The sequence below is a fragment of the Cottoperca gobio genome, chromosome 15 (assembly GCF_900634415.1).
Source record: "Cottoperca gobio chromosome 15, fCotGob3.1, whole genome shotgun sequence".
NCBI lineage: Eukaryota > Metazoa > Chordata > Actinopteri > Perciformes > Bovichtidae > Cottoperca > Cottoperca gobio.
This window is the reverse complement of record NC_041369.1, coordinates 17426845-17453394: the sequence shown is the minus strand read 5'-3', so window position 1 is coordinate 17453394 and position 26550 is coordinate 17426845. Positions and strand designations below refer to the sequence as shown.

The following is a 26550-nucleotide window of genomic DNA, read 5'->3' as shown; positions in this document are numbered from 1 at the left end:
CCTGGATTTCTTGTAGGGTCTGTTTAACAGCAGCCTTCATGGCTATGAACCATCTTCTGGTAAAGCACTTCCTGCAGGGGGTACACAGGCTAAGGCCACCTGCTCGGCTCTTCGTTCCTCAATGGGCAGTCTTACAAGTCCGCCTTTCAAGCCACCTCATCTGAAGCAGACTGGATTTCATTGGTGTTATACCAGCTCCTGCAGGCGTGGTTGCAGTCCGGTGCAAGACTCTCAGGCAGGCGGTGCTCCACCGTTAAGACTTGTTTCTTTTTCTTGGTTTTTGGTTGGGTTCAGATTAGTGTTGGTTCAGGCGCAGCTAGAAGTCATTTCATCCCTACAGCCTTCGCCTCAGGTTTAAACCAATAGCAAAGCCTGTTAGAGACCGGAGCACATACAAAATAGAAATAGTAGTTACCTGGGTGTAACTCCAGTTCTACAAGTATGTGCATAGCCCTCTAACAACAAGAGCCCAGCTTGCAGTGTCTGGTGGTGTTATGGGTGGTGGTGTGGTGTTTATTTTTGCTTCAATGTGATGTGGTTTTATTTTGTCCTTAAAGAAAATCATAGTTTTATACATCTCAATAGTTTATTTCTAGCTTTAGCTAACAAACAGTCAATAAAAACATGGTTCTGGCACAAACTCTGGCTGCAGCTTTAAGTCATTCACTGTTCCACTAATAACAAATCCTTAGTTGTTTTTTTTTTTTAACTAAATGGTCACAGAGTAACAAATAACACGCCAAACATGTTGATGATTGGCAGGTATGTTTATCATATATTCTTTTTAGATTTGCATGCGAAAATGTCAACCTCATGGCGGCACTAGAAGAAAAGTCAGGGTATAATAAGGTAATGTAAATTTATCCTCTATGGACCTTGAAAATTAAAAACACACTTTATGGCAATCTATAATTTCAGTCAGACATTACAAGGTCATAAAACATGGTAGTAAAACAAGTCATGACAATAAAACATTCAATCTTACCAGTGTTGAAGTGTAGGGAAGCCGGAGACGTCAATGCAATATGAGAAACGCATACTTTACCCGATATGCTTATGTTGGTGTGAGCTTTGATGGTGCAGATTTATTTAAAGGCACAAATGTTTACAGTGGGGGGGGGGGGGGGGGGGGGGGGGGGTATGGTGGGACACAAAGATCTGGATCTGCCAAATTCAGATGGGGGGGGGGGTCATAAACAGGGTTAGCTTGCTTATTAATGGAACTCTTAGTTCTCACATTACAGATGAGTAGCGAATACTATCCATAAAACTGACAATTAAAAGCAGAGGTCGTCATCTCAAGAGCTTTAATCATACATAGAAATTTAGTTCAACAGTACCATTCATTTAGAATGTTTTAGCAGGATGTATATTTAGTGTAAAGAGCATTAAGTTTTTTTTTTTTCCTTTTTCTGATGAGGAATATCCACAAGGATGATAGAAGCTTTCAGAAATACACCAGAGAGAGAAGAGCAGAGAAGAGACTGAGTACATGACTAAGTTGTAACACCTCAGACTACATTTTTAAACACCTCAAAAGGTGACATTTATCTGTGGTTTATGTACCAGTGTCCATCCTACTGTTTTTATCTTTATTTGAACTGAAGAGCAGCAGAGCCTTCAATGCTTTCAGAAACTAAAATAACTGGCGCGAGCTCGGTTTGATCAATGCCCTATAATGAAGAAACTCCAAGCAATCGTCTATGACACCTCTAGACCGGATCAAAGCCGTGTTAAGCTTGGGGTCGGGGTGACTTGTTGACACTGCTGCAGAGACAAAGGGGTGGGGTGAGCTGGAGTGGAGTACATAACTGCAATCAAGTGTCATATTATAGGCATGAAAAGAATCGACCACATCCATCTATCAGTTCGTCCATTTCTCTAACCATACATCCATCGATCCAAACATCCAACCTATCGGAAAACACAACCATGAAACATACTTTATGTGCTGTTTGTGCTATCTTAGAAGCGCCACAACATCAATTCCAACCAGCTAAAGTCCCAAGCAAAGAAAAAAAAAACATCATGTACAAGACATAAGGTGGAACGGATAATTGGCCTACAAATCCCAGAAGCGATTATTTTTCAGACCATCCATTCCTTTTAAAAGAAGCTAAGTGACGCCACGTGTGGATTTGGCAGGCGGCTAGCTTCACTGAGGGTGAGCTGCCGTCTTGTTTCTTTCCCCTCTAAAACTTTTGAAGCTGCTTCTTTAATGGAGTTGGTAAAGAGTAAGAAACTTGACTTCCAGAGCTGGTAATGATGGAAGCTGCTTTTGCGGTAGCGTCGTGGCATTCAGTGGGCGCGCTCACGCGCAAAGACAGAGACTTTGTGTTGCATTAAGGCTGGGAGGGAGGCTGCTGTGCTGCGTGCTGCGACATAGCTGCCGGGGAGGACATGGACTGGACCATGGGCTGAGCTGGTGGGGGTAGCGGAGGCTGAGCCTGCTGGGCCCCTGAGTGCGTGTTTGGGGAGGGTGGAGGTGTTGGACGTTTGAATTTGTCGGGGCTGGTGCTTCTTCTTGGTGAGGGCCTCTGTTTGAAAGAGAAAGAAAGAGAGAGAAAGAAAGAAAGAAAGAGAGAGAGAGAGAGAGAGAGAGAGAGAGAGAGAGAGAGTGAGAGAGAGAAGGTGAGAGAGAGAGAGAGAGAGAGAGAGAGAGAGAGAGAGAGAGAGAGAGAGAGAAGGTGAGAGAGAGAGAGAGAGAGAGAGAGAGAGAGAGAGAGAGAGAGAGAGAGAGAGAGAGAGAATAAATAAATAGGTATCATCTTACAGAATGAAACTACAACACAGCATATATTGTAATATGGGCATATAAAAAAGAGGTAGTTGTAGTGGATAGATTTGTTCAGTGTTTCAAACCACTGAAGGAAAAAGCAGTGGAGAGGTTTTGATCTGAGAGCTATTGGACTTGACAACTGTAATTCCAGTCAGAGGAATGAAAAGAAAGAAAAGAGAAAAATCTGTCTGAGGTTCTGATCTCCACGATTGAATAGTTTTCTTGTTAAACTCCTGGGTGGGCTGAGTGGGGATGGCAGAGATGTGGTCGGTACCATCCACATGCACCAAGAGAAAATGAATGGATGTAAAATACCAGAACGGGAGGAAATAAGAGATGAGAGGTGTACAACAGTGGGAAGAAAGGTTCAAGTATGAAATGGATTAAAGCTTAAAATACAATTAATTATTTTTGCTGCCTGTACATAAACATACCATCATGTTTTGAACTTTAACTATATGAATTACGCTACAAAAAAGTGAAGATGTGTACAGAAATATATACAGTGAAGGAAATAAGTATTTGATCCCTTGCCGATTTTGTACGTTTGCCCTCTTGAACAGTGAAAATTAACAGTCTATCATTTTAATGGTGGGTGTATTTTAAGAGAGACAGAATATCAAAAAGAAAATCCAGAAATTTACATCATATAAAAGATAGAAATTGATTTGCATTTAATGGTGTGAAATAAGTATTTGATCCCCTTGCAAAACATGACTTAGTATTTGGTGGAGAAACCCTTGTTGGCCAGCACAGAGGTCACACGTTTCTTGTAGTTGGTCACCAGGTTTGCGCACATCTCAGGAGGGATTTTGGTCCACTCCTCTTTACAGATCCTCTCTAAATCCTTCAGGTTTTGAGGCTCGAAGCTTCAGCTCCCTCCACAGATGTTCTATGGGATTAAGGTCCGGAGACTGGCGAGGCCACTCCATCACCTTAATGTGCTTCTTCTTTAGCCACTCCTTTGTTGCCTTGGCCACAAATTGTCGTGCTGGAAGACCCATCCACGACCCATTTTCAGTGTCCTCGCTGAGGGAAGCAGGTTATCGGCCAAGATTTTACGGTACATGGCCGCGTCCATCCTCCCCTCGATGTGGTGAAGTCGTCCTGTCCCCTTAGCAGAGAAACATCCCCAAAGCATAATGTTTTCACCTCCATGCTTGACGCTGAGGATGGTGTTCTTGGGGTTATTCTTCCTCCAAACACGACGTGTCGAGTTGATGCCAAAGATCTCAATGTTGGTCTCATCTGACCACATCACCTTCTCCCAAGTCTTCTCTGCATCATTCAGATGTTCATTGGAAACTTCAGACGGGCCTGTAAACATGCCTTCTAGAGCAGGGTGACCTTGCGGACGTTGCAGGATTGTTAATCCATTACGGTGTAGCGTGTTACCAATAGTTTTCTTGGTGACAGTGGTCCCAAGTGCCTTGAGATCATTGACAAGTTTCTCCCGTGTAGTTCTTGGCTGATCTCTCACCCTTCTCATGATCATTGATACCCCATGAGAAGAGATCTTGCGTGGAGCCCCAGACCAAGGGCGACTGATGGTCATTTTGTGTTACACCTACCATTAAAATGACAGACTGTTCATCTCTTTGTAAGTGGGCAAATTTACAAAATCAGCAAGGGATCAAATAATTATTTCCTTCACTGTATTAAAACAAACAAAAGAACTTCATAAAAGCCAGCTCGTAGGAAATGTAAAATATTAGCATACAGTTAAGGAAGTAGACAGTTTCAGTCAGGACGCAAGTCACAGTGACATGACATAGTACCGTGCTGGCAGCGCTCCTCTCAGAATGAGTCAAGAGACATTTCGAGTCGTGCCAACAAGGTGGCTGAACTTCGTTTGAACATGATTTGTGTAGAAGGACACTTAACTAATTGCAAGCCCTGAGCAGCCACCTGGCGAGAAACTGACCACATGTTACGCCCGATAGCCCCATCGGCACAGTGGCTGAAACTCAGTATGCCACTATATCTTCAGAGGACATTTGATTGGCACATATCTTTGTAGCTGTAATATGGCTTTATATAATGCAATCATCATATGGCATTTATTCTTAGATGAGTGCAGTTAATCTCATCTTCAAAAGTCCCTTTTCCAACTGAATACTAAACTCATCATTATGGCAGCACTTTGGCCTTTTATCATTCTGTTATCAGTCTAAAAGCATCCTGGAACCAAATAAATCTTCACAAGATTAATTTTGTTCATAAAACCATCTGAACTAACAGTAATATATTAAGAAAGATTACTTGTAAGACAAACAAAACATGAAAGAGATAAGCACACACTTTATTTAGTCATAACAAACTAAAAACGCATTGGTTGGTTCGCTCGGAGAAAAGGACGATGACCCTTGTATAAAATCTTAATAAAAACATAAGATAAGTTAATGAAGAAATGTATTATGTGACTGAGATAAGATGTGTCGATTCAGTTATCGCTGCATTATTGAAAAGATAAATGCACAGCCGACTAGACCGTGGGCCATTTATGGAGCTGTGGTTAATGTATAATAATATATACGATTTAACAACAATATCTGTGTGATACACATAAAAAGGACTATAATATGTACAGGGCAGTCAGATGTGGATGTGAACACCTTTATATATTACGACTTAAAGAGAGCAGAGTTCATCTCAGTCATTCTTTTAATTCCAAATCCAATGTGCTGAAGTACAGAAATAAGTACAGAGTGTACAGTATTCGCAAAAGAACAGGCAGTACATGTGCTGCGGTAGAATGTTCTCATTTATTGCTAAACATCAACATTGTGTGCCAAGTTTGGACAAACCAACCAAAAGAGCCGACGTGCCTCAACGTGCCGGAGATGATGTTTAGAAATCTCTTATCGTTATTTTATCATTTCTATTTACTTGGAAACAAACACCTGTGAGATCCTGGGTTTAGGAGGGGTGGGTGGAAGTTACTTACCGCTACGGCGTGAGAGGAGCTTCCGTGGACGTGCAGGGCGGGTGTGTTGTAGTGGGAGATGGCAGCTCTGGACAGTGTAGCTGGAGGAGTGAAGCCAACCGTGTGGGTGCCATATGAGAGACCTGTGACAGAGTCAGGAAGACAGACATCAAGAGAAACTGATATTATTATACTCTGGTTATTTAGACTGAAGTACTGCCATTCCTCTATTTAACACCACGCATCAGGAACGACAGGTTAATGCAGTCTGTACCTGGCTGACAGAACAGAAACACAGCCGTGCTCTGGCAACTGTGGTCCGTCTCATCATACCGCAAACATTTAGGCTGGCATCTGATATCCCGCTGAATCACACCAACCATGATTGAGCAGACATGGAATAATTTGATATTCCTCTGTATTAGGACTCTGGTATTCAAAAACATCCAGGGCTTGGCCTAAATGCTAGTACAGTATGGGATGTTGGGGTTTTGGTTCACCAAAAATATCAAATGCTTTTCCCCTTTTTGTGTGTGGTAAATCACTAAATGATATATGATAATTGTTGCCAGCTTCAAAACAACTCGTAAACTGTGATCTAAACAACACAGGGAGTACATCCGTTCCCTTGGGAATCCTGTTTTGTTAGTTGGTTTTGCATTCAAAGATTCAACAGCTGACTCCAGTTACACACGACATTGTTATACACAATGACCTTCTTTCATCAATCTTAAAAGGTTCTCAATTTCATATTCAGACATGGCCACCGCCATGTTGAGAGCCGTGTGAGGCAATCCCTGTGCTCTGAACACCGTATTGAGAAACTTTACATCAGAAAAATGAATTTGGTGGGTAAGCATAATGACATTTTATGATCCTCTGGATTTCCACAGAAACAAGGGCAACAGATGCTGCCAGGTGTATCATTGAAGAGAGCATGAAGAGGATTTGATCCGACAGAGATTGAGGGCAAACATTTTTTATTATACTGCCATGTGGACTGGGGGTGTATTTATAGTTTCATTGACCATTAAAAATACTTTTTTATCAATGAATGTTTGTTCAAGATTTAATACTAGATATGACGCATTTCAATGTTATGCTTTGTTACAAAGAAAGCTTGTTCTCAAGCAACAAGTCATATCAAAGGTCCTTTTTATTGTTGTGTTTTAATGCAATATAAGTTGCACAAGTGCATCTTGAAAGTACCTACCAGGAGATATGGGTCGGCTGGAGCTGGGGGAGGGGGTGTAGGGGATGGGGCTGGACACAGTCCTCGCTCGTAAGCCCTGTGCAGACATCTCGTTGAAGTACCTGAGAGGATGAGATGTAACTTTTTAGGAAAATTCTTAGTAAAAAATGATTTTTAGTAAGTAAAAAGAAGAATCTATCTATCTATACTGTCAATGAGTAAGATAGGCAAGGTGAAAGGTTCCTTTATGGCTACTTAAAGTTGGTGTCTAAAAGTGTGCCTGTGAGACAAACGTGTGTTCAAGTCTAAAGAGATATTTCAGTTGACAGTGATCAAAGAATCCTGTGTGTGTAGGAATGTGTTTACATAACAAATGGTTTTGTGACTTTATGTCATACCTTAGAGTCATCACAACACACTCGCAGTCCTGTCTTCACAACGGACTGGGTAACCATCTGGGTACCACTTTGCCTGAGCTTTTAGTGTAATGGATGCCAGTAGGAAAAGGGATCACACACACACGCACAAGTTCAAATGTGCTGCTGGCTCTTAGAACGAGGCAGTCTTTGGCGTAAATGGTGCGGATAGTTTGGCTCCTTTTCAGTTACATCAAGCTAACACAGACCTGGCAAAATGAAACTACACTACAGCTAATTATTTTGATGTCTGCCTGTATCAACACTGGTATCTGAAGCCGTCTTGGCAGATACGGCCTAAATCAAAACTACATGGCAGAACTTAACACTTAAAACTTGTATTTTCTGACTGCAAGCTTAATGGACACCATGTTGTTTCCTTGCTACTCACAAAGAAAGTCTATACAACACTAACAAAGACTATTGGAAGAGGTGCTGCCATCTTTTCATTCTTACAGGTTCATGCAACATAAGCAGCATGTGGCCAATGGAGCCAAATGCCTTTCACGTACACAAGCCTCGACTTTTACTCAGACGTTTGTCTCAACCACCTCACTTGATTTGCTGACATGTGATTTTGCACCCGTTATTGTGACTTTTATGATAATCTGTCCAATGGTGTGTCCCATCCTCTACCTCTCATCGTCCATCTCCAGACTGGATTCACTCTCCGACAGTTGTCTGCACAGTGCCTCCCTGCGCTCCATTTCTCTTTGAAGCTTTCTCTGCAGCCGGATGTTCTCCTCCCTCATGTGTCGCTCCTCTTCTATGTACTGGGCACGCTTCTCAGTGTCTGGGAGAGAACACATGACATCAGTTACGATATTGTCACGATCACATCCTGGCCACTGTATATCAACATGAAAAATAACTGCATTCATGCGTCGCAATAAAAAATACAATGCTTTTATACATATAACACAATCCCCCACAAAGATCAGTTTCTTTACAACATCCTGTCTTAAAAACAGGAAGTGACAGGGTCAATGCCGATCTATACAAACACATTCAAGTATAAAAAGGTAAGCAACGCCATTACATTTATCAGAACATGTATTGAAGGTTGGTTGACAGCGCCCTCTAGTGGCAACAACAACACATAGAATAATGCTGAGAGACACTCCCCAGCATGTGTTCAGTCTCATCTCCAGTATTTATGTCATTTCTAATTTATATAAAGATATATCAAGCTGAAGAGAAACTTCTGACTTACAACAACAAAATAGCATTTGACCCGTACTTAATTAAGAGTGAAGGTGGGAGTTTATTAAAGCAGGAGGGACTGATGAAGTGTTCATGAAGAGAGATAAAGAAGACATCGTTTGGCGTTATTGTGCGTGTCTACAAGTACACCCTGTTACAGGCTTTCAGAGACCAGGGTCAACCTAACCCAGCATTACATTTTTATGAAGTTATGAAAATAAGTCTTCATCCAAAAGACAAACCGGACGCATATTTGTCTGTAAAAATCGGCCATATCTGCCTACAAATAACAAAATGTCAATTATATCATTTCATTGCAATGTCTGAAGCAACATTATAAGAAATGCTGATTCTTTCTTGCTGGATCATTTTAGGACCCGTTTCTGTCCAGCTGGTCAATGGAGTTTCACTAATTTCACTAATGCTCCCTAAAGGCCCTGTCACACAGCTCCGTATGGCAGAAACATGCCGCCGTATATGAAAATTAGCTAAAAATGTGTCAGAGTCCAAATACGTCCAACTTTTCCACAGCGGTGTTGTAGCTGACGTATACATAATGAATACATAACGAATTATTATACGCATGTCAAACATTGATATCGTATCACTTACTTATTTAAAACGTAAAACGGAGCTGGAAAAGTGCCATCTGGTTCACGTCATGGATGGCTGGAGAACGGCTAACATGCTGAACGCTAGCTGTACTGTAGAAACACGTTTAATAAGTTACTCCGTCGTCAGGCATCATCTTAACATAGGGTAGGAATAGGGTATCCACTCGTTATCAATACATTGGCTGTAGGGTTCACCGTCAGCCGACGTAGCCGATATCTAACGTTCCTCTAACGTAGTCACGTAGGTATTCACGTACTATATTTACGTAGGTAAGTATTCAACTACGTATTCCGTATTCACGTATGTCTAACGTAACGTAACGTCTGCATATCTTATGAAGCACATGTCGGTCATGTCCGGTAATTTTGAACATGCTCAAAACATCAGCGTTCAACAACGCACCCCAGCGTAACACAGTGAGCTCTTAACAAATACTACTTGTACCTTACCTTACATCAACGTACACCAGCGTGTTGCCGATATTTTGTATACGCCATATTTTTGTATATCTTATGCATTCGTTGGGTATTCGTCTGATACATCTTGTATAAGTAAGTGATGCGCTATCGATAGGTTAGACTGTATATGTTCACTTTTCCGATCCGATGAAAAGTTGGACTTATTTGGACTCTGACAAATTTGGAATACGTTTCTGTCATACGTCTTTGTGTGACAGGCCACGCAGAACTCCATCATCCCCAGAAGGTTATTATCACCTCACAGAACTTCAGCTTGAACCTGAATAACTTCCTGGCTGCTTTTTTTTCTATTTCTAAAAAGGTGTGAAAATCTACTTTAAGAGTCTTGAACCCTCTTTATCATTCTCTATCATTGGCCATCAATCATAGAGAACGTCTGGTGGTCTTTATCTTTCAAGTATCTTATCTGCAAGATAAAACTCCTTCCATCCTGGTGCATTAGCCTTCAAAACAATGTAGTGTTGTAGGTTTGAGTCTCTTCACAAACAATTTTTTTTTATTAACCGGCTACACTGTCAGATAAAAAAAAAAACGACATAAAGTTCAAGTACGTGGAGGTGTCATGAGACATTTCATGAATATGGTTATTTTATGCATTTAAAAAGGAAGCTCTTATAAAAGTCTTAGTTGTTGGAGTGCTCTTGAATGCATCAACAAGATGACATTTCACAACAGTATTCGAAAGGCGTCCTTGAATGCACCAAGGACACTTCTAAAAATGGTACCTACTTGCATTTCCATGCAGTATTAATATATGTAATATATGCGTATATCGTAAAGCTAGTACTGCACATTATCCGTGTCTCTGATTTCTAGGTCACAACCTTCGCCACATGGACTGAGGGTCTAACTTGCTATGTCAGTAACAGTCTGTCCTCATGTTGCATACTGGATTGATGGGCTCTTTGCCCCATCTGGGATGCTCAGATGCAATGGGCTCCCCTTTCAGGAGGAAGAAAGGGGCCAACATTGACTTTCCTAGAGGCTTGTTGTTAACCACTGTGCACTTCTTCACATACCCTTCAGTATCACCAGGTGTAATGTGACCAGAGAATGATAAGGAAGGTAACAAGGATGTAAACAGTGTCAGATAAGGCCAGAAAGTATCGTGTTCTTTCTGGTCTATGGAAAACAACCCCTGCCCAGGTGTAGGGTGAAGTCACCCCTCATCGCCTATCAGAGGATTGGTTCTACCAATCACATCCTTAATCAACACTTGAGGGCATCTGCCTCTTCAGAGCATGCACTGCCATGGACCATGTGACAAGATGAGAGGCCACTTACGCTGCAGCTCGGTGGTGCGCAGGCTTTTCTTAAGCCTCTCCACCTCATTCTTCAGGAAACGGATATGTCGCATCATGTTCTCTGGTGAGTCTATCTCCATGGAAACGTCTCTTGGGGAGGGAGGAGCTGATACAGGCTGGTCCAACTTCTCCTGAAGGATTCTAGTTTAGAAAACAAAGAAAATACTCTGTTATTATAGCAGAAATGACAAGCATTTGTTAAATAAAATCTATTTGAGATCCCCTAGCTTTTACACAAGATTCTAAAATGTCATCTCTGGATACTGAAATGGTTAACGCATAATACGATCATTCCTCACCTTTTCTCAGCCTCCAGTTTGTCCATGCGTTTCCACAGTCTGTTTACCAGGGCTTCTTGTTCCTGCTCTAAAGTGTTCTCAAGGTCGATCTTCTCCCGCCTCAACTAGAAAATAAAAAGGCAGAGCGGAGAGTGACGTTCAGAGATAAAAAAGACTTCAACGTTGAGAAGAATTCACAGGAGTGCACACAAATACAGAACTGCAAACCCAAGGTCTCTGTACAGATAAGCTTATCTTTCACAGCGCTACAGTCCCTATGCCCACTTGTGATGGAAAAAAAAATACAATGCAGAACAGCCTATAAAGATTTCTGGATTGTCAATTACGACTCTAAAGCTAGAACAAGCTGCTCATTAGTGTTTTTTTGTGGTGAAGTTAAGCCACATCTTTGGTAAACATTCATTTAAATACACCTCTGTCTGGGCAAAATGCACAGTGGCATTACACAAGCATCACTCTGGCATAAATACATTCATGAGTGAGCAGCAACAATGAATGCATGCATGCAAATCAGAGAATCCCGTCATCAGAGCATGGAAACATTGTGGAGTGGCGTCGGCACACAGGTCGGACTCGGCCACAGACCAACATTTTCTTTCCAGCTAACATTCAGTGGGAAAAATTAGGGATGGTGAAATTTTGGCATCTCGCACTACTGGACACACAAGTTCAGGGATATGTTGTTCCACACTGGATGCTGAAATCTTCTTGCTCTACCACGATAAGCGTACCTGCTCCAGGGTTAGCTGCTTTGAGATGGTTTCATTCTCCATCTTTTTGATCTTTTTCATGAGCTTGTTGACCTGGAACTCCTGCTCCTGCTCCAAGTGCTGCTCCAACTCTGCCTTCTCATGCTGGAGCTGTGATGGAAAAAGGGAAGACAGTGGATGGACAGAGGAATAGAGGAGGAGGTGGATGAAACCAGAGAGATGAGAAAGAAGGGAGAGGGGAAAGAGCACAAGAAGACTCATGGTGAGTCACATAGAAACTATTCGGCGACCACAGAGAACAAACACACTGATGTCAGATCATCACATTTAGCTTACACATTGACAGTATAATAAACAGGAGGCCAAAGTAACAATTCTACCAGATTCATGGTTTAACTTCCCAGGGGAGTAAACAGTGTGAACTAATGATTTAGCAACCAAAGCAACCACCTTTGGCAACTCACCAATACAAAGAAAGGGTGCGGCTCAGCACCGATTCAAAAAGGGATGGCTGTGTGATGAATTATATAAGCGATTACTCATTACAGGGAAAGGGATGTAAATGCATTTACAGGAAAAGACTGGAGAGGGAAAAATAACCATTTCCATTATGCTACTAACAGAAACAACTAGAACATCTCAACCCAGGACAGTTTGTCTTAACTTATAACGGCTGCATTCATACAGAGTCGAGAGCTCTGCAGTATCCTGGTTCAAAGAACAAGCCACAAAGTTTTGCCACACCCAGTGCAGCATTTTTCTTCCAATTAACACACTAACATTTATAGGAATTGTTTTGATAATGTGCCTCAAAACAACGGCAAGCTACTGTATAAAAGGTCTCCACCCAAACGGTACTATGTGGCGAGTGGCAACCATGCCCAAGTATATCTGTTCTTTTTCAGCGTCGGGACAGGACACCTTGCAGAGATATTTAATCCCTCTTGGGTTATACTGTCCTTCATGGAGAGGCGGTTTGTAAACATCAGAACAGTGTCAATGTGCTCATGTGTGTACATAATGGTACCCGTGTGACGTTCATTATGGCATCTATCATTGCATCAGCTGCCTCTCTAAAAAGAAAACCTACATTGGAACATTATAAGGTTTCAAAAAGGGCAACGCAATATAACCATGTACATCAAATTGACAGTGTATAAGTGATAAAGTGCAATAAAAGGTGCGCTAAAAGGCACTTATTCAAATACCTGCAGAGGCCCGATTGCATCATTTGGCTACTCAAGTTTAGACGACTAAAAGTTTTTTTAAAAATCCATCATCCAAAGTAATGATGGGGAAAACGCAGGTCAGACAAAACTGTTTACAAAAGTGCTTCTGCACAGGACCATTTACACACTCAGTAAAATTAATGACCACATTTGCTCAATTCTCCCTCTATCGTCACAAGAACATAAAACAGTATACGTGCACTGAAAATACACACGCACACCATTTGTCGGAAGCAAGTCATTGAGCAGAGACCAACACAGGTCTGCTTCATGTTAAGTAAGAAGGCAAGATAACAAAATTCCAAACAAGTACATCTAAAAACGCTAACCAGGGGCTGCTGAGGCATTTGAATGTGTCCCTTCCAGACTCCCACTTCTTTACACATCAACAAACCATTAGTCAGCCTACAGCTAGCCATTTAAAGTGTGAAAGCGTGAGTGCTGTGCACTCTGCATTTGGGAAAATAAGATGTGAAAAACAGACTGAACCAAATACCCGACAGACGGGAGCAGAGTCATTTGAGAGCCATTTAGAGTAGCTAGCAGCCGCAGTGAAGTCATCTCGAGCCTTTCCAGGCGAGTACCAATACAGTTGATGATAATGCAATAGCTGCTGCGTCCTACATGAGGCTGAGTGCATACAGAGACACCCACCCAGCAAGCTCAACCTGAACACACTTGGCAATACTGCAGCCAAACACTTAATAATTGAGCACTGAGGAACGTCTCTGTTCCACATTAAGTTATGAAAAGTTCAAACGGATGCTACTCTCCATAGTGCCAGGTATGAAAAACTTTATCCAGTGAGGTAAATATGGGTATATTCCTATCGTGCTCCCATCACTCACGTGCATGAGTTTCCTTGACAGTTCATTGGTGAGAAATTCCTCCTCTTTCTCATAGTTGACCGCCAAGGTCTCCTTCTCCTTCTGGAGGGCCTGGATCTTCTTGAATAAGGTGTTGCTGATAAATTCTTCCTCCTGCTCCGCTCTTGCTTGCTGCAGGACAAAAAGAAATTAGAGACAGTAGACGGGACAGACATCAGTAAAGTAGACTCTTAGATCTGGCACATCACATTGTTGGATTTTAAAATGTTATTCTGATCAAATTGACAAACAACCAGCCGGGGCGTACTATAATTTACTGCAGTGAAGTCTGCCAGCCACAGAGGAAGCAGAATTTCCCCTAATGACTCAAGAGGTATTGCAGTAATGGGTGACTGACAGTGAGGGGAAGAGTGAAACATGGAGGCACTAAGGAAATGTGTTGGGGTCGCTACAACAGCTAGCATTAGTGTGATGATACGTCGGTCCTTGTTAGCACCAGTCTCAAATTCTCCATCCTCGTTCTTCACTGACCTCAAAGCTAGATTGTGTTTTGCAAGCTGTTAGATTTGGTCAGTTGTTCATGAACAATGAAAGGAACAATAGAAAGCAAACGAGCCTCACACATCATGTAGGGTGGACAGGGTTGCACTGTGACTGACTTGCCAACATATGAGCCTGGCATTTAGCTAGCTCGCTAACTTTGGCCTACATACTTCCCATCTATCCAACATATCGGTTACACATTTTTATGAAGCTGATTAACCGAGCAGGAAGACATGACGCATCGGTCCATGCCAATGCTGCTGTAAGGCTATTTATTTTCACCCGGTTACCATATCCTCGTTTGGCATAACGTGGTGACAATGTCTAGCAGTAAGTTATCAGCTGGCCAAATAACGTTAAGCAAACATCACTCCGGTAACTTGGTGAGATGCCCACCTATTATTTTTTATACCGCATTTAACTTGACGCTACACGTTGAGATAACACTAGCCAATACAAGCAACGCAAAACAAAACAAAGCAAAGTAGCTGGCTATGGCTGCCCAACCACCTCGCAAACGTTAGCCCGTTTGCTAAATTAGCAACATACCCAACTAGCTAGTGTAAGATAGTGTTGTGCTCAAATACAGATAACATTTCAATGTAACACATAACATGTGTTAACATTAACTATTTAGCAATAAACAAACAACACCAGCCATAGCCAACTTACTGACAAATGCAAGAGAATAAGTAGCTGTGCCTGTAGCTAGCAAGCTATCTTGCTAGCTAACGTTACTCACAATAGTGACGCTAGCTTTGCGGAGGTCCCGATTCTCCTCCTGCAGGGCTTTGCACTTGAGTTTGAACGTCTCCAGCTCAATTTTAAGAACTTTGTTCTCTTGTTGTAAGGAGGCCAGGCGGTTCGTTAGTTCCTCCAAACGAAACTGTGAAATGACTATGCTCGGTTTTCCCGAATTTGAAGCGGAGGATGACATCGGGGTGGCCGAGCTGCTCCCCGCTCCGTCAGTGTCGCTCTCGCTTGCGCTGTCGGCCATGGCTGTCGACAGTGTGGAGTGTGGAAGAGGACAGGAGCTGCAGCGTTAGAGCAGCGCAGACAGCAGAATGGTACACGGTGTGACCTTGCTCACGCGTGTCGGCATAGCGCCACCATCAGGATGTCTCCAGTACCACCCAATGCATCCTTGACACATGAATATAGAACTTAGTTTTTACTGTTTTATGTTGATGTTATTATTATTGTTTTATGATGAACAATTTCATGATCCTGTTTTAAAAAACCTGTAAAGCACCTTGTAAACATTGTTTTGGAAAATGGGCTATATAAATAAAGATTGTTATTATTATTATTATTATTATTATTATTATTATTATTATTTTAGAGGGGCCCTGTGTTACATGCAGGATATTTCTAAAAACGTTTGTGTTATGGTCACGGATGGATGTGGGATGAGAAGATTTGCAATTTTGACATACATTGTATGCTACTATGTTATTTTTTACATATAAAAACAAAAGATGCAGTACTATACTACTAATCAACCAATACAAAGTATCTGAAATTGGCTCAAAATTGACAATGTACAGCATGTAAATGCTATTACATGTATTTGTAAGTGATAAAAAAACTGAATAATACAAAAGAAGAAAAAGAAGAATTCATACTTTATTAATCAATTTTCAATTGAATAGAAAATAGTTTATAATAACATAACACTTTGAAATGAGCCATTCTTTGTAATAAGTACTTAATAACATTTTGCTGATATTTATTCTGTACATTTACTTTTACTTGTAATAGAGTATTTTTAGACTATGGTATTTCTATTTTTACTTAAGTAAAGGATCTAAAGGATTATTTTTATCATTTATCACGGGGCAGCTGTGGCTCAGGAGGTAGAGCGGGTTGTCCACTAATCAGGGTTGGTGGTTCAATCCCCAACTCCTCCTGTCCACATTTAAAAGTATCCTTGAGCTATAAACTAAGTGCGGTCCATTCGTTACTTATTCACGAGAAATGAGCAATATCCTCATATGGGACTTTTGTTTCCTGCTCACACAGTCCAAACATAGAAAGTGGAAGTGTTTGCTCAAGGACACTTTGGTGGGGAAGAAGCACATAACTCTGGTTGAAGGGCAAAGTCTCTTATAAAATCACTTCCATAAATGACATAATAACACATGTTCAAGGACACAAAGACAAGAACAGAAACAATTGTATTGCGAAATCAATGCATTTTTATTTTTTTTTATTTTTAGGTAGATTTTTTTTTAAAGACGTCTGAAACATTTGTGGTGGCATCATTGCTGCTATGGTCTCTAAAAGACCTTGAATAACCAAAGTGCTAGAATAGTTACATTTCAATGGCTTCACTCTGTTAGTAAGAATTGTACATCAAAAAATCTGCTCAGGTGAAAACACATATCAAACAAAATTGACAAAATTGATAGTTCAACCATATCAAAGGATCCTCTACCCCCTGATTGACATAGTATAAGGGGATGTGGTACAGCTCCATACCTGACTTCCTTTACAACTCCCCCCCCCCCCTCCCCCAAACAACAGTTACATAGTTTTCATGTCCACAGCATAGACATCAGCATACTGAGCCATCGCACCAGTAGAACACCACACTTGAACTACATGGGCATCTAATGAAAACCAATACAAAGATAATTCCTTATGTAATGTAAAGTAAAATTTTGATGAGCTAGTGAAAACATTTCTATTCGACACTGCATATACAGACTCTCAAGCCTAAAAAGATCACACAGTTTCAGAGTTTAACACAATTTATTTAATGCTTAAATAATTGTTTTTGTTGACCATCCAGTGTTTTTGTCATACAATATGCTATTTAGAGCTACAATCAAATAATGTCTTTATGTGACCTTAATGTGAGTAGGTTTTAAATTAAGGAAATACTTCACCAAAAGAAATCCAAAAATGAAATGCCCCAGTTTTCCTTTAATACCACAGCAGCCGTTAGAAAACCAAATTGACACACTGCTAAACATGGGATTACAAACAGTCTAACAGTGTACAGAGACTCCTACACCTTATAGCCAATACGCACAATACAGTTATAATTTTACAGCGAGCCAGCCTACTAGCATTTACATTCAGATTATTTCGTTCTTGTAGCAGAAGCTGCCCTCCGGTTTCACATAGACAGACAAGACATCACACCCTCAATAAGCTATAGAACTTTTTTTCCTCCTCATCCCGACATGATAAATGTTTTAATGGTATCCCTTTTCAATTTAAAATATAAAATCGGTGACAAATGTTAGGGCTATATGTGTACACAGATAAAGGGTTTTATTTGTCATTTGAATAGTGTTTGCAAACTTGTAAAAATTGTACTTAAAATAATGTGAACAGCATGCATGGAAATATGAGTACTCTGAAAGGCTGCTTTTTGTAGGATTAGATCCGTTCCCACTTTGGGAATTAATGAAATTTGATTTTTCTGGAAATTTCCTCTGTTAAAATCAAACCAGCTTTTTTTTTCCCATGTACAAACATTATACCTGCTCTAATAATTAATTATACAAGAACCTGTGAAGTTACACTCAAATCTTTAAAAGTGGAACTGTTTCAATAAATGTTGAAAGCACTTGAAAAGGTTGCTCTCCTCAGTGCGTCCTCAACCAGTAGCTTACCCTTTTTTTTGTTTTTTTTTAAAGAATTTTACACATTGTAATTTTATATACAGAAAAAAGCTTTTGTGTTAGTTTTAAGTTTTTAAAAAGGAAGAAAAAAAACCCCAGAAACAATTTACATCCTGACAACAATGGGTTCAAGAAAAAACTATAAGGCGAGTGTTGAAGTTGGATCAGAATTGTTCCATTAGATTTTTTTTGTTGTGTTATTGTGTCTACTTCATTCTTTCCACCCACCAATGTGGATTGAGCTCTTGTGCCATCTTTGGTCACAGTTGCACCTGTGTGGTTGTCAGTAATGGGAGTCTTTTTTTAAAATCGTTTTCACAACAAACGATGCTCCTCAAAAAAATCTCTCACAACACCCAGTGGACCGATGGCACGTATTGTTTCACACAAAACAGGAAGCAGAATCATTGTCCAAGGGTCCACCACAGTCAGAAAGTGACAACCTCCCGGTCCTTTCGTTGACAGGTAGTGAGTTTGTCATGCTCATGCGTGAGTCAGAAGGGTCGACTCCTCTCGCGTGAAAACCGTTTGTTTGAAGCAGATAGTTGCAGACTGGACCCTGAAGTCCTCACACCGGAGCTCTCGAGCCCTCTGAACACTTATCCCCAGGAAACATCTAACTTGGTTCCTGCACATCTGCAAGACGCAAAAATAGTAAATCACATAATTAGATTACTTATTACTATTAATTGCCAGGATTGCGTTTTGACAGGAATAATGCCATACATTTGCCATATATTATTGTTTACAATTTACAGAAACAGTCTGACTTATAGACATTTATTCATTGTTTGTATATTTATAATATATATTTATCTATTGTTTATCTTCTTTCACCTACTTGTATGTAAATAATAGCTAAATATTTATGTTTACTCCTATTTCTATGTATGTACATTAACAGCAACAACAACTGAAATTAAACTTCCAAGTATGTGCACTCCTACCTGGTCAATAAATCTGATTCTGATTTTCTAATATATCTACAATTGCACTTTATTTTTAGAGGACATATTATCTTCATATACATAATAAATTAAATTCAAGTGGTGTAACCTTTCTCGCACAAAAGACTATTTTCTACACGTGAAAACGATCACGATCTTCCACTCCCCCAGGCTTCACAGTAGTGCCATATTATTTCTAAGTCAGTATTGTACAGATGGAGTGATTCACTGCAAACACAACACAACAGCAGTAGGGATTAACAGTCTGGCCAGGGGGGATAACAAACTCTTTCTGGATGCTATAACGCTGTTGTGAGTTGGGGATTTAGTGGACAAAAACAGGCATGGAGGGTATCAGAGGGGCAACATAATGCTGAGGTGTGTATCGCCTGTCAGCCCTGTTCCCTATTCACACACTCTCAGTGAACACGCAGGGCAGAAATGAGACAGAGCAAGCATCTGGGGAGGGGTGAATTAAAGGAATACTTCGACATTTTGCTTTCTTGCCGAGAGTTAAACGAGAAGACCAAATTCAGTGTCATGTATGTGACTTAGGTACAGAGCTGGTGGCAGGAGCATAACGACTGGAGGCAGAGAGAAGTAGCTCTATACAGAGTTAAAAAATAAAATAAAAAAGGGAAAATTAAAGTTCTGCTGCAGTTTTATGTGTTTTGTGCTGTATTGTTTTTTGTGACAAACAACAGTTAACCTCTCTGTGACGGCATGACTCCGAGAGGTGGCCGTGCACAGCTGTTGTTCATCAAGAAACTGTTACAGCACATAACTCCCCCTAAAACCACTAAATGTTGTTGTTACATTACTGTTTGTGTACGAGACACAGCTTGTTTATTAGCGGCGCTGGTAGGCGTGTTTCTTCTTTTACTAGAATCAAGCAAGAAGAGAAAAAAAAATGGCAATGAGTGTATTTGCCAAAAATGTTGAATCATTCTTTTTAAGTACAGCGTTAGGACTGAGGTGAGAAGAGTTTTAATAGAGCCAGGACCGGAGTATATTAACACTGAATGTATTAAAGAAGAGAACTCTCACTTTGGGAAATAGCCAAAAATTGGGATGGAGCAGTGGAGTATGAAATGAATGCAATCATATGGAAAAGAATGCAGCGTAAAGAGATAAATAATGTACAGATAAATACTGCACACGCATACATACATACACAATATGCTGATTACAGTAAAAGACAGTAAGCTACTGTACCTGGTAGAGCACAACCATCCCTATGAGTGGAGCTTTTTATCCCCCGATCTTCGGTCATCTTTTCGCCTGCTATTCCTTGACCCTTCTCCTTGCTAGAAAACACAAACACACACAGAAACATAGTTTAAACATGCTATTCTTATCTTCCGATAGACGCAAAACAAGCCAACACACAAACCTGAAACGGAAAACTGAGACAAAGTAGAAAGCATAACTCTGCACACTGAAGAAACAGGAATCTGAAACTGTTAGTAGAAGCTTAATTGTTAGGATTATTATTAGGAACCAAACAACACAGCAACCAGACACCTGGAGGAAGAATATAAAAGTTATATTATAATGAAAAGAGTTAGAAACAAAAGGAGGCAGATTGTATGTTCACAGCAGAGTCACGGCACTCGTTAGTCATACTGTTGACTAATCGGATACGCACTTTTAAAGACCGTTGAAACAACAGTCAGAAGCAGTGTGTATCCCCCTTTGTTAGACACCACACAGTCTCAAAACACGAACATGCAAGAATACACACTGCATTCTTTTAAATGTTTTTGCCCAGAAGAGAGATAATGAGGACAGTTATCCCAAGCCAGTTAGTACAGTGTTAATAAAACATCCACCTGCACTGCTGGAGGAAACCTCGATCAAATCTCACTGGTTCTCTTTTTGACTGATGTAAAATGAATGTCTTGAAATCACATGTGGTATCAGTAAACAGTGCTGTCTTTCTCTTTCAGCCCTATTTCCCTCTTAACATTCCTCCTAAATAAGGTTGAGAAGTAGGACATGTATTTTATTCACACTCATGACAATGTCATATAGTGTATTTATTCTGTATCTGCTTGTTCCAACACTTCAGGGAAGTTATTTACAGTTCACACTGAGTGACATACTGTGAAATATATGTGTGTAGAATTTTATATTCATTTCTGTGAAATTTATCACACATTTAAAATCATTTTTTGTTTGTTGTAACCCTACTTTGTCAGTTAAAATAGTGTTTTTTCACATAAAGTCTTGCCCAGTGTAGCTTTAAGCCTAATTTTTGCATTTACGCCAATTATGTTCTCCTAACTACTGATCCAGACATCCCAATTAGATTAGACTTTGAACCCGGGAACACAGTTAAAGGGTGTCTTCATGCCAACCTCTGACTCATCTTCCTGCAGAGTGGGACTGTGCTGAAGGTCTGGCTGCCACCTGTCACCTCCTTGGTTTTCTGGTGTGGGAGTAGACATCCGCCGAATAACCTTCCTGATTACCTGCCCGAATCAAAAAGATCTGATGGTGTCTGCTTTCATAAAACAACAAACTCTCCCTGTAATCTTTCAGAGCTGAATGGGAAATGGAAATGAGGTTATACGTTACTTTTCTACTGATGAGGTTACCATCGGGGTCCATGTAGTGTTCCTCGGTCACAGATTCACCTGGGATATTCTTTGCTTGTTCACCCTGCAAGTATTTGTGGTTAGCACATGAATAAAGGGCTCAGAGATGGCTGATTTATACGTGATCAAACAATCCTTCACCATCACCACACCGAAACAACACCTCAAGAGAGAACCTCCACGTTAGAAAGAGATCAAACGCTACGTAAGACCAGCCAACGGAAACACCATGAACTCAGGTTGAATGGTTATGTTCACAAACATTATCTATGAACACACATAGAGAGTACAACTATCACTACACCCAACAATACCACTACAATCCACACCAGACTGACCGGTCTAAACCAAACCAAACCAAACCAAACCAAACCAAGGCTCAGCCCAGCTTCTGCTCCAGGATTTCGGGGTACCTTTAAAATGAGACGGCGTCTGAAGATTCTGGTGGTTACAGTCTGTTCTTCCTCTGAACCAGAATCTACACTAACCCGCTGCCGAGGAAGGTATTACAAGTTCATTACACGAAACACATGGAGGGAGTCAGGAGGAGAAAGAAGCACATGTACAAGATAATTAGTTAGTCGAGACATTTTGTTCATGTCCTTATGCATTTCAACTGCGCGGTCGGATGTATCTAACAAGAGAAGCCTGCAATAAAACACTGATGGGGTGAAGAAATGTCATTAATGTTTTCTTTAAACATTTAAATGAGGCATCACTTTATTAAATGTGCTCAATTGCACACATCTCCAGGAGAGAAATCTGAACATGGGATAAAGCCAGGTTCTTGTTTCATTTTGTGGACATATTAAACTGAAAGGTTTTCACAGAGGGAATGTTGGATATCAATCTGTTTGTATCACTCCATAAATCATAAAATACTGTTAACACACAATCAATTTCCGCATTCCTGTTATGAATGATATATGAACAAAGCCCTCAGTACAAACCTTCAGATATAGATGAAACTGGAGAGTTTGCTGTATGAAAGTGCTACTGAAGTGGAGATTTCTGGCTATGAGTTTCATATGAGTATGAAAACAAAACGGCCTTTAAAGATATGCATTGTACAATTCCATTCATTCATACAAGACACTACACGTGAATAGGGTAAAACAATTAACTAAATATACAGTATCACCATGAAACCTCCACAGTTGACATTAAAAGTTTTCTCCTGCAATAACAAAATCATAATAAAATATCGGGCTTCAGTATCTACAGAAAATAAAGAGGATTATATTCTACGCTGTTATAAAGACTGTTTAGGGTATTTTTATTTGATTTATAATTATTACTGTAACTTTACCTGGACTTTTTTCTCCGACACTAGTGCTCCTTCTTCCTTTCTGCCATTCGATGATTCCGATGAGCGGTCCTGAGGTGGGTGCTTTGAGTTGTTGCCGTTCCGTCGGGACCTCCCTGATTCGCCCCGAGACGAGGAAGTGATGGAGTCACTAGAGTTCTCTTGGCTGTTGGGTAAAAAAAAACAGAATTAGAAATGTAAATCAGAAAGAACTGAAAAACAGTCTGAGAAGACTTTTGAAAAACATGCACAAGGAAGGCAGTAGATGATTGCAATGAGGCCCATGTCTATAATGTAACATAAACAAACTTATAATGTGTTATAATCTGCTTATAAGCACTGCATAATACTTTATAACAAGGATCGTACTGTGTTTTAATGTCCATAGTTGTAATACATAATAATCTTTGCATTATTGAAATGCATTGTGGACATGGAGAAAAGTGCAACCAAAAACTATTGCCATTCTGGGAGGGTGTTATATAATACTTTTACCTTTCCCGCCTGTCGAGCAGGTCTGAGCTGACACTGCGGCCTGGCGTTGGTGGTTCCACATTGACGCTGGATGATTCACTGTGCCAACCTGAAAGTGAACACACCTCTTTTTCTGCCTGTTCAACCTGATCAAGACTCGTCTGAACATTGGCCTCGGTCATCTCTTCGTGCTCCTCCTTCTCCTCTGAGCCTTCTTCTTTCTCCACCTCCTCCAACAGAGATCCTAATGCCTCTTCTGTGATTTCTTTCTCTTTCTTTCTGTCTCCCTCCTCGTCTTCCTCATTGGATTCAGACTCACTGGGCTGAAGTTCCCCAAGTGCCTCAACCCAGGCCTGAGGGGAGAGGGGAGCGAGGGCCTGGTCCCCTTCTGATGTCCCACAAATATCTTTTTCATTGCCACACAACCCTTCTTCATCTTTAAGCTGCAGGTGTCCATCTGTGTCACCATGGTAGACCCTTTCCTCGCTGCCCCCATCAAATCTTTGAACCTCAGCTGTTTCATCAATACCCTCTTTAACAGACTCTACTGCGGTACAACCTTTTTCCACTTCATGCCCAATGTCTATCAGATTCTGTGGTTCTTCTGACAGATTCTGCACAACTCTCACCTCCTCCACCTCGCAGGCTGCCCCCTTATCCCCATCATTTATCACATCTTTCTCTCCCTCCTTCTGTTCTGCCAAAATGTTATTCTCCTCTGCCAGCGTGGACCTATCTGTTGTTATCATCTCACATTTTCTTTCCACATTTCTAATCAAGTCCTGCTCTACCCACTTTTGCACAAATCCATTTCCCTCTGCTAACTCTGCTGCAACCATCTTAGCAACCTTCTCTATTTCCTCTGTCACTTCCTTTTCACCTCCTTTCAAACATATATCCTCCAGTGCCCAGTTGGGGGAACCCATCTGCACTCCTCCATCTCCCATGTGTGCTCTGTCGGGCGATGAAGGGGTTATTGATGATACTGATGAGAGTGAAGGGGAAGATGTGGAGTAAGCCATGTCAATGTCTAACTCACACATCGCAGGGAGGGAGTGTGACTTGGGCCTGTGGCTCAGCTCTATTTCTTGACAAGACCTGTCCTCCTCCTCACTCAAAAGCAGCTGGTCGTTCAGAGCGATGTGGGGCTTTCTGAACTTGGGAGGAACAGGATCAGGGAGTACAAAGACTGGGACAGATAAGGCGAGCTCACAGGGTCTAGGGGGGCTCCTAGGGGGGCTGTCTGGTTCTCCGCTACCTTGCTCTATCTCCGGGCTCCAGGGCAGGGGCTGAGGCTGGGAGTCGGCCAGCAAAGGGGTGTCTGGTTCTGGGTAATGGTGGTGCTGGTGCTGGTGGTGGGCAAGGGCAGGGTTAGGGGTGACGGGGAGTTCGGGCTCCAAGAAGTTGGGGTCGGAGTGCAGTGTGGCGGGGGACTGCAGCTCCGCTAGAATGCTCTGATAATCTGTAGGTGACAGGATGACAAATGTAGAGACATACACCCACCGAAGCATGCGACAAAGGAATATAACACAACGAAAAACACACACACACCTTAACACATACACCGCATGACGTGGACGATGGCACAGAGACTGAAATGTAAAGCATGTATCCAGACAACTACTAGCTAAATTAATGATATGTAAGAAGCTAATGCAGTATGACAAACCAATATCACACATATGCAGTAAAATGTAATAAATACATGCAATATATTTTAATGTACATGTCTGAAAATATACTCAATATACTGGATACTCAAAAAATAAGATCTTAAAGATATATAAAGAAGTATATTTAAATGTATTCATCATTAGTTGTTTGATGTTCAGTTGTGCTGAGGTAAGACGTTGAAAGTGGGACACATAAGTGACGTAAGGCCATATCAATCATGTAGCGTGTAATGTGATGAGTGTGAGATATTAATATGTGCCAGGCTGTTCTGTTACATGCTCACATGAGATTGTTGACAGATGAGAGATGTGAGAAGGAATAGGGGAGGAGAAGGAACAAGAAAAAGGTTAGAGCATGCTAAATCAATGCTTCCAATGCGGAAGGGTCCAAGGGGGTTCGAGTTGGGGGTGCGGAGGGTGGACAAATACCATGGCAAGCAGGACAAGGAGACAGGGAGCGGAGAGGAGGGGAGGAAGGACTGAGGCTTTGACAACGGGACCCAGAGGGAGAGACGGGAGGGAAAGTAGACAAGGAGAGAGAGGAGACAGGGCGACAGGAAGAGGCCAGCGGGGTCACTAAAGACTTTTTGCTTGGAGATACAGTGACAGAAGGTGAGACATTGCCTGACGGGGAGGAGGGGTTGGAAGAAATAAGTATGGTGAGGGGTTCAGATAGGTTAGGGGCAATACAGGGGGGTACAACATAGTGGTTGGCAGCAGTATGACAGGGCAGGTCAGAGGTAGATCCAGATAATGCGAGAGAGGAGTTGTTTGTTTCAGCTTGTGAAGGAATTGGAGCCGGAGTGGTGAGTGTGGGGGAGGTTGGGACAGACGTGGGAGAGGACGGGACAGACGGAAATGAAGAAGGAATGAGTGACTGTGGAGCCGGTGAGGGATGAGCAGGTGAGGTGATGATAGGAATTGAGGAGGGCGGTTTGGACGAAAAAAGGATGGTAGGGGATTGACAAGGCTCAGCAGGGGGGCACTGAGGGAGGAGGCAGGGGGGAGGAGGGGAGAGGACGTTAAACTGTGGCGGTTTAAATAGCGCTGGAGGTGCCAAGTCTTTGAGCGAAATGGAGGACTCATAACTCGGAGAGCGGCGAGGGGAAAAGGGGCTGCAGGGAGGTGCTGCAGTGGGTGTAAGAGGAGTGGACGGGGGGGTTGAGAACAGCGGTTGAAAGAAGGGGATGGGTGTCTGCAGGATGAGGGCAGCTTGAGTGCTTCCGGGAGTTAAGGGGATAATCAAGCAAACTATGGGAGAGGAATAAGGCAAGACGTATGCAGAGGAGAAAAAAGAAACAAAATGAATTGGAGGAAAAGAAGAAAAGAGAAGGGAAAAGAAAAGAAAACATAAAAGATTGTTTAATGTGAAACATGCTTGCACAAGAAGACA

At 41.4% G+C, this 26550-nt stretch overlaps 2 protein-coding genes across 3 annotated transcripts in view; both read right to left on the bottom strand.

Annotated features, from left to right (window-relative positions):
• Positions 1-653: 653 nt before the first annotated feature.
• On the bottom strand, positions 654-15642 carry LOC115020175 (coiled-coil domain-containing protein 6-like). Of its 2 annotated transcripts, none has more exons than XM_029450120.1 (9): positions 15265-15642; positions 14001-14150; positions 11945-12073; positions 11214-11317; positions 10895-11055; positions 7950-8106; positions 6919-7019; positions 5727-5860; positions 654-2537 (listed from the first exon to the last, which is right to left on the bottom strand). In XM_029450120.1, the coding sequence occupies exons 1-9, from the start codon at positions 15517-15519 to the stop codon at positions 2343-2345; spliced, it is 1386 nt and encodes a 461-aa protein (XP_029305980.1). In that variant the 5' UTR covers positions 15520-15642; the 3' UTR covers positions 654-2342. The 2 variants fall into 2 exon arrangements, with proteins under 2 accessions (XP_029305980.1, XP_029305981.1); XM_029450121.1 differs by having other exon boundaries at positions 5727-5848.
• Positions 15643-16706: 1064 nt separating this feature from the next.
• Positions 16707-26550, bottom strand: part of LOC115019773 (ankyrin-3-like) — a 124499-nt gene continuing 114655 nt past the window's right edge. The window contains exons 45-50 of the mRNA XM_029449356.1: positions 23506-24946; positions 23014-23176; positions 21685-21768; positions 21465-21578; positions 20320-20411; positions 16707-18793 (exon numbers count right to left, since the gene is read on the bottom strand). Coding sequence (XP_029305216.1) covers positions 20340-20411; positions 21465-21578; positions 21685-21768; positions 23014-23176; positions 23506-24946 — 1874 coding nt within the window. The 3' untranslated portion in view covers positions 16707-18793; positions 20320-20339. The remainder of the gene's footprint in view (positions 18794-20319; positions 20412-21464; positions 21579-21684; positions 21769-23013; positions 23177-23505; positions 24947-26550) is intronic.